At 43.7% G+C, this 9,289-nt stretch overlaps 1 protein-coding gene across 1 annotated transcript; it reads left to right on the top strand.

Annotated features, from left to right (window-relative positions):
* The first annotated feature begins 3,320 nt into the window (after positions 1–3,320).
* On the top strand, positions 3,321–8,600 carry mex3b (mex-3 RNA binding family member B). Its single transcript, XM_030048595.1, has 2 exons — positions 3,321–3,923; positions 5,832–8,600. Exons 1-2 carry the CDS (start codon positions 3,701–3,703, stop codon positions 7,238–7,240), a joined length of 1,632 nt encoding a protein of 543 aa, XP_029904455.1. The 5' UTR covers positions 3,321–3,700; the 3' UTR covers positions 7,241–8,600.
* The last annotated feature ends 689 nt before the right edge of the window (positions 8,601–9,289 follow it).

A 9,289-nucleotide genomic window follows, 5' to 3' on the forward strand; every position in this document is an offset into this window, starting at 1 on the left:
ATAATCCCAGTGGGACTAACTAAAAAAAAAAAAAAAAAAAAAAAAAGATAATCAAATGATACACACAACAACAACAATATCTTTTCAGACTGGTTTGCTTGGGACAAAGTCTTATCAAAAGGGAGCCAGTGTCCATTTGTGGATTTTAAAAGTATGGGAACTCCTTTGCCTGTATAGAATTGAATAGGGCTGGATTTGAAGGAATGGGGTGGGGGCAGGGGGTGGGGGGCATGTAGGGATTGAGGTGTCAAATATTAACAAGAGGGTCCCATCCCACCACCTCCTCCAGTTCCTGAGCAGCTCCTCATTAGCATAGGCATTGTGCTGCAGGAGTTAGGTGACAAAGCAAAGTGCTTCTGGTCTCAATGGCTTTGAATCGACTTGAAATCCCCTTTGTGCTGGCCATTCGCCCCCCTCTGACACTCCCCTCGCCCCACGGCCATCCTTATGCCCTTCCAGGTCTCTGGTCATCCACAAAGGCCACACAACCTATCACCCCGCTATGTCCCAAACGTTTAGGCTTCATTATACCACACTACGCTTGGAAAAAAAGAAAGAAATCATATGCAAACTGCCTGTAGCTATTGTCATCAAGACTGTATTGTTGGATCTGAGTTGTATTGAAAGCCCTTTTCAAGGTTTATGGAATAAAGGCTGCAATGCTTTTCATTAACAAAAAGGGCTGCTGTAGGATTAAGAGCTGTTGTAATTGAATAATACATTTTAGTAAGATACTGTAGGAAAATCACATAGTGTATTGTAAAACCATAGGAGATCACAAATTCTTGTATAATAAGGTCACTGTAAACTCATTATCAAGTACAGCTAACACACTGTAAGACTGGATATAGATAGCAATTTTAATAAGATCACAGCTGGATTTGACTTTTATTTCTCAGGTATTCTACATCTTAGCTCTTACTTTTCTGTTGTTTTGACTATAGTTTTAGATTTATTCCATGAATGGAATAAATCTGTTATTATTGTATCGTATCATACCACATCAAATCATATATTATTGTATTGTATCTTAATCTATCATATTCTATAATGGCATACTGTACCAGGAAGCAAGTTTTTTTTTTTTTTTTTTTTTTAATTCCTCTATGAGATGTAGTGGCTTCCCTGGTTTATATTTTAGAAAGTCATGAGTAATATGAGTATTTATTTTATCTTATTCTCTCTTGCATACTGACCCATATCACACAGTGGCTCAGTGGTTAGCACTGTTGCCTCAAAGCAAAAGGATTGTGGTCCTCTCTGTGTGGAATTTGCATGTTCTCCTTGTTTGCATGAGTTTGCTCCAAGACATGCAGGTCTTGTGTCATTTTTGGCTGATCAATTATTGATTAAAATAAAAAACAGCCTAAAATCAAATAAGGATCAACTTTAAAATAATAATAATAATTAATAAATTAATACAAAAACAAATATGTTCTTTGCCTAGAATCTTAAGCTCTAGCCCAGTTATGAAAACCTCGAAAACCGAAAAGATATCTCATGACTAAGCACTTTCTGCTCATATTGAATGAGGGAAGTGTTTTTTGTTTGTTTGTTTTTGGCTTTTCTGACAACTTTATTTCATTGCATGAAATATTTTGTGGGTCTTATGGCAAATATTATTTCTATATGTGGGTCCTATGAAAAGGTTCGGGAACCCCTGACTTAGTATATGCATGTTATTTAGAATGTGTATATTATGTGTACATAATAAACACAGTGGTCATGTGTAAGTAGCATGCATATAGTGATGTTGTATGGTATATGATAAAAGTTAAGCCTTTATCATAACCCCGCTGTGGCATGCTTAAGATAAAGCGCTTACATAAGCTTCACTTGACTTGCCAGTCTATTTGGTCACGTTGATCCCATTACTGCTGTGTATGACACACACTGACATAGCCTACATATGATGTGGGGTGTGACCTCGTTCCTCACGCACAGCAGCTCATGTCCACACCTTACATATAGCTTAGGCACAGAAAACAAAATCCCAATGCTATGCACACCCAGTATGTATCTATATTTGCAGGTTTGGACATTTTTCTACACATCCGCTTTTCCATCTGTATGTAACACAAATGTCCACAATTCCACATTTCAGTTCAAACCTTTAACTCTTACAAGTATTCTCTCTATGTGTGACTGTTGTTGAATGGTTGTTGTATTCACTTCCCTACTCTCTTTGTTTTGTTCTTATCAGTATTCAAGGATGCAGTGGAGGGTAAACCCACCAAATCTGTTATAAACTGACATATATTTTTGTAATGTGAAACACATTGTACAGATAATAGTAAGTAGTCTTGAACTGATTTAAGTTACATAAGGATAGCATCTTTGGGATTATATGCATAATATAAGATATAAACATTTTGCTTTTATGAAAATACGATTGATTTTGGTTCATACTAGTGGTGGTTTGCCTCATGATGATCACCAACCAAAAGTCATATAGTTTACCTTTTTATTTCACCACTACATCACATTGCTGCTGCAATGACCCAATTTCCCCACAGGGATCATTAAAGTTTCATCAACTCAAATCTAAATCTTATTCCAGAAGGTCTTCCGAGGTAGTAAAGTCTTCCTGTACTGTAGTGACTTGGAGGAGCTGAGAGGAACTTCTCTTCCAGTATGCAAAACAACACATCATATTTTTGGAAGCCTTCCTCCTCAATGGAAAAAAAAATGTGTCTTGTGAGTGAGAATGATCACAGTGCCATATTTGCAGGAAAATATTTATATACCTGTCACAGTTTCATAGAGGAGGGACCATAAACACAGAGAAAAAGATGAAGATCTTAATAATATGTTGATTGATCAGCTGCCTCCATATTACAAAATGAGCCTCTAATTTACCTTTTTCACATTTTCAGGGCTGCTGCAGTAACAAGGTGTTATTTGGGGTTTCATGGCAATAAAGCACCTTTGAACTGAGATGAACTAAGAGAGAGAGAGAGAGAGAGAGAGAGAGAGAGAGAGAGAGAGAGAGAGAGAGAGAGCGAGTGAGAGAGAGACGACGGAAGCGAGAAAAACATAGGCATTGAGAAACAGAGATAGATAGAAAGAGAGAGAGAGAGAGAAAGAGAGACAGACACAGCGTGAGAGAGAGAGAGAGAGACGGAGAGAGAGACAGAGAGCGAGAACAAAGGAGCGGGCGTGTCTTTCTATGTGACCACGCCCACTCGCCGCAGCCCCAGCCAATAAGCTTGCGGATATGCAAACCACATTGAAGCACTGCACCGTCCCTGCCCAGGCGGTGACGTCACCCGCACATCTCTCTGTCTGGCTCTGCAGCGACTCAGACAGAGAAGCAACAGAGGACCTGAGGGAAGCCAGCTGGGGAGGGGCCCTTTGTAAGGAAGGAATATTATTATTATCTCCACAGCCGGCTCTGGAATAAACACGCTTTGTGCAGCGTCTTTCCGTGCAGCAGCACACCCCGGCTCGGCTCGGCTCGGATCGGGACACATCCAGTTTCTATCGGGAAAAGGGGTGGATGTGTGTTCTAGTTTCTTGCACTGATTTTTTTCTTTTCCCCAATCAGCACTGATTTATTTGCGCTGACCAGTTGGCTTTGAAAACCGGGTCCGGTGCCTCCCCCCTCCTCTCCTCTCCTTTCTTTCTCCCCTGATCACTCCTTCTTTACCCTCCTTCCTTTGCCTTTTGTCTGATCCCGTAACGCTGCAAAGTCGCAAAGATGCCCAGCTCGCTTTTCGCCGACAGTGGCGTCCAGGGAGACGCACTGGACGACCAGAGAGCCCTGCAGATCGCCCTGGACCAGCTCTCCTTGCTCGGCTTGGACAACGACGAGAATCCGCTGTACGACAACAACCAGGAGCCCCGGAAAAAGAGCGTCAACATGACCGAATGCGTCCCGGTTCCCAGCTCGGAGCATGTGGCTGAGATCGTGGGCAGACAAGGTGTGTGTTTTAGCCCTAACCCCGATACGTGCCGTAGTCCTGGAGTGGTGAGACGGGACGCCAAACTCCATTTACAAATATGTGACTTCACGCTGTCGTGCTTAACGAACGTAATCCATAAATGATATCGGAGGAGTTACTGTGAATATTAGCTCCACTCTTCTATGCGGCATACATAGAATCTATCAAGCTTGGCAAACATCAATACAATTTGAACTTTTACTACTGTCTCGAGCCTTTGTCCCACAGTCTATCTCCACCAGCAGCAAGCGGCGCTGGGCGGAAGCGAACAGTCTGAAGCAATGCTAAAAGTTGACATTTTATTTATGTAAAGGCTGCTTGGTGGATTTGCATGAATGCCGAATTGAAGTGTAGCTCCGAACACGTCAGATGAGACGTTGAGTCATGTTTTCTAGCGTCTATGCGTTCGCCGACGAGCAAGGACTCCTATAATTGTCAGTTTTTCAAATGGAGTTCTGACTTGAAGGGAGCGAGAACAACATGTATTGTGGGCTAGGCAGCCTCTGCATCTGCGAACTTCCTAAACCCGCAGTCAAAGTAGAGCAATGACAGCTAACTCACGGCACATTATATTACAATTAATTGGTCAGTGTGGTAAATTATTAGATGTAGGTCACCAAACTGTCTGTCAGCCTAGAGGGAACACTGGTCTCAGTGCTCCCCAAATGAGTTTTTTTTTTTTTTTTTTTTTTTTAAATATATATATAGCTTCCAAATAGATCCATGCTAATTTTTGCATGAAGTTTGCCGTCCTCAATGATGATAAAAACTAAAAGATTACATTTGGGCCATTGTCATACCTTGTCATAGTCAACAGACGATCCTAGTTGAACAGATCTAGGCTACACCGTCTCCCAGCTGTAGGGCTGCAGGGCGGTACTGGTGCTTGGTTACATATGCGGAATCTTTTCCCCTCCCTGCAATATTGCTGCTGCTTCTGCTGCTGTTGTTGTTGTTCCCAGCAAAACAAAGGGAATATGAGGAACCCAGTAACTCCCACCCTATGCTTTAGAATGGCTTAGCTGGGACGTTTGCAAAGCAGATTTCTCTGTGTGGGTGTTTCCCCGTCCTCTCCTTTTGTCAAGTTATATGTGTTGCAGCGGTAGATGTAAAAGAGGGATTATTATAAGGTAAAGAATCCTTAGCTGGAACAGAAATCGCGTCTATTGTGAGGAAAATAGCATTCTTTTCTGCCTTTCCCCTTAAAAGACCTTATCCTCATGTAACCTACACCAGGATGATACTGAATTACTAGGTTATATGCTATGAATTTATGTAAGATTTATGCCAGCTTCAAAAGGTGGGTACACTGAGTTTAGATGGGTTCACCCTCAACTACATCCCTGATTATATCACTCTGCCCCACTTAACTGGCTTTACACTGCCAGTGATTTCATTCCTCCTGGACTGCTTCCTCATCTGGTCCCATTTTGATCATAAATTGATGTGTGCATGTGCCAGAGGGCGTTGGAATACAACTTTATGCACCCATCTCAGGAAATGAAGTGATAAAGTCGCCTTATCCTTCTTCCCATAACCCTGCTAAAATATTTTTAAAATCAGATTGTTGACAGTGTTTGTTTGTAGATGGATGTTTCCACTGCCTTATGCATAGAGGTCATCATGGATCCAGCAGTGCATTTTCTGCTGTGTGCTATTTTTGACCTGCTGTATGTTCACGGTAGTGGAGCATGTGGTTTGAGTTTATTCCTCTGTTAAAGGGTGGTTTCCCCCATATTTTTGAGGCCATTGGCTGTTGGAGGGAAAATAATAAACATCTACCAGCTGGTTTGAGTATGCATAAGTAATGGCTTAACTCATGACATATTTTGACCCATTATTATTTTGGAACGTGCCCTCACGTTCCCCTTTGCTTCCTTGCCTCAGGGTGCAAGATCAAAGCGCTGCGAGCCAAGACCAACACCTACATCAAGACCCCGGTTCGTGGCGAGGAGCCTGTTTTTGTGGTGACAGGCAGGAGGGAGGATGTGGCCATGGCCAGGAGGGAGATCATCTCTGCAGCCGAGCACTTCTCCATGATCCGAGCCTCCAGGAACAAAAACACCAGCCTGAACGGGAGCGGCACCCCTGTCCCCGGACCTCCTAACCTGCCCGGACAGACCACAATCCAGGTGCGGGTGCCTTACCGCGTGGTAGGGCTTGTCGTTGGCCCCAAGGGAGCCACCATCAAGCGCATCCAGCAGCAGACCCATACCTACATCGTGACGCCCAGCCGGGACAAGGAGCCGGTGTTCGAGGTGACAGGCATGCCGGAGAACGTGGACCGCGCCCGCGAAGAAATCGAAGCACACATCGCCATGAGGACAGGGGGCCTCATCGAACTCCAGGACGAGAACGACTTCCACGCCAACGGGACCGACGTGGGTTTTGATCTGCACGGACACGCCACCCTGTGGTCCAAGCCCAGCGCCGGAATGACTCCCACGTCAGGCCGCAAGCCCTTCTCCAACTACCGCAATGACTCGTCCTCTTCCCTGGGCAGCGCCTCCACAGACTCCTACTTTGGCAACAACGGCTCGCGCATGGCCGACTACAGCCCTCCCAGCCCGGCACTCAGTTACACCGCCACCAACAACAACGGCAACAACAATAACAACAACGTCAACATCAACGTCAACACCAACGGCAACGGGTTTGTTTACGGAAGTGAGGTGATCTCGCCTGACTGCACTGACCTGACATTTGACTCGTCGCCTGGGTTTGACCCCACGCCGGCCCCGCCCGGACTCTTGTGGTCCCAGTACGAAAGCCGCATGACCCCCTCCTCCACCGCAGGCAGCTCACCCACCTCCACCTCAGCCATGTTCCCCACCAATGCCTCCACTAATGCCAATGGGATGGTGGTGAGCCAGAGAAGGGCTAACGGCAGCACTCCTCAGCCCAGACTGTCCCCTCCCCTCCACGGCCACACCCCCGGCCCCGCTGAGCACCCGCTGGCCCGGAGGGTGCGCAGTGACCCGGGGGGAGGCCCGCTCAGTTTCCCGGGCTATTCCAGCGCCATAGCCTCCCTGCCGGGCCCCCACCTCCCCGGGGTTCCATGTGACTCTTCAGCCTCCTCGTCCTCCTCGTCCTCCTCCTCCACCTCATCTGGCACCAGCCGAAAGGGCAGCCGTGACTGCTCGGTGTGTTTCGAAAGTGAGGTCATTGCGGCGCTGGTCCCCTGCGGGCACAACCTGTTCTGTATGGAATGTGCCAATCGCATCTGTGAGAGGAGCGAGCCCAAATGCCCCGTCTGCCACACCGGCGTCACTCAGGCTATACGTATATTTTCATAAGAAGAAGTATTCTCTCTTTGACTGTCTGGTCTTCGAGGCTGGCTATAATAGCAACAACAGACTCTTCATACTGCTTTAACGGGGGTCACCCAATCATCACCTATTTGGGAAATGTACATAAATATACATATGTATGTAAGAGGCTGCAGTATCCAAAAGAAGGGACAGACTCCCCTCCGGGGCTCCGTCGCAGTTGTTTATAATGTACTGTAGCTTGGGGAAATATTTTCAACATCTAAGTGCATGTTTTAAATATTACAGCATAGTAATCAATAGTTCTAGTAAATTGTACCCTATATTTATGAAGTGACAAGACGCAGTGGGGTCAGGACTGAGGTACCTGGGTCAAACCTGTAGACTGTTAGCAGGGCAAGCCTTCCAGTTTCACTGATCGAATGTACAGGTAGGAGAGGCCATGGCTGGGAAACATGGAGGGCTTCCAGCAAAACAGGACTATTGACTTACAGAGGCGATGATACTGCAGCTCCAGTTAAGAAACCACATGAGGGAGAGCAACAACATATCCTACATATATATGTATAGAATAAAAATTCCACAAGTTTGAAAGTTTTAAATTACATTAATACAGATTGAAGTATTTTATTCTTTTTTGACTTGAAAGATTATATTTCTTATTGCAAAGATGTTTACAAATATTTTAATTTAAGTTCAGTGAACTTTTTGTAGCTGGGTTAAAATATCGTTTATTTTTTAGTATGGCCTTATGGCATTGATCACTGTATTATTTTAATATCACACGACTGTGGGCGGAAATACAAATCCACAAAATGTGTATTGCATTTGACAGTATTCTGTTGGGATGGAGTTTTTATAGGTTCAGCAAAAAATGTCTTTTAAATCCGCTTCACCCAGCATATTTTTTATTCAGTAATATAAAGCATATTTTATTCTATATTATTATGAAACGTTGAAATGTATAAAACTTAGTAAGTCAAACAAAAAAGAAACCGTTTATGCTTTCTAAAATTTGTATGAATTAGATTCCAGTGGGAATTACAGGCTTCTGTTGCACCACTATAGTTTTAGTATTTCTATTTTAATACATTTGTTTACCACTTGTTTATGTATATGTAGGTGAAGTTACTTGAGCGTAAATGTACTTTATTGAGCAAAGTTTAAGAACAAAGTATATTTTATTTTATGATAAAGGGCCTTTAACCTCATGGTCAAATACTAATATTATATTTGCTGAGACAAGATTTGAAAATGTATCAAGAGTTTTATTTTTCTGACATTTAAAGTTCTACATGATAAAAAGTAAAACTTAAGTAATGGTGCTACTTCATGTTTTTTTAAGTATTTCTATATAAGTCCAATAAAAAAAAAAATGGTACATTCACGAGGTGTCTGCTTCTTGTGTCTTTTGACATCATTTGACCTGCTCTATTTACTTCAGTTGTTTGGAGTGGACAGATTGCGGTGCTAAAAGGTGAAGAGGGGGACTATTGGGTATTGTCATAATGTAATAGTTTTCTGAACGTTTGACCCCTCTCCGGCTCCTAATGGAGGCTTGGAGGCGGCAGGATTATCACAGTGGCCTAATTATTTTCTGTGCAGCCTGACGGTCAGAGAGCGAGGGAACTTGGTCTGCCTTATCACTAATTAGAAGCCTTGTGTGACCTGTTCTCCACAAATGCAGTGCAGCATGAAGATTAGAATCTGGTTTTCGGGTTTAGGGTTACACTGATATCAGTGTGTCAATATATTTGCGTCTTACTGGAAATCAATGGGTCATATCATCAACCACCAAAGTGATGAATGGGTGTCTGTAGAAAGCTGTGTTGAAACCTGCTTCCCTCTGCCCAGTTGAACTGAGACCAATGGTCCAAAGGTTCCCACCCCAGCTGGTAAAAAAAATTGCCATGTTTTGGATATTTTTGGCACAAAAATGATGAAATGTAAAGATTTTAGAAGGTGTCTACATCAGTCAACCCCCACTTCTGGTTCTCTTGTTGAGACTGTGAGCTACTTGTGAAGGTGTGAGATGCCTGATGTGGTAAAAGCAGCGGTTCTGTATGTGTCTGTGGA

The sequence above is a fragment of the Myripristis murdjan genome, chromosome 3 (genome assembly GCF_902150065.1).
Source record: "Myripristis murdjan chromosome 3, fMyrMur1.1, whole genome shotgun sequence".
Taxonomy (NCBI): Eukaryota; Metazoa; Chordata; class Actinopteri; order Holocentriformes; family Holocentridae; genus Myripristis; species Myripristis murdjan.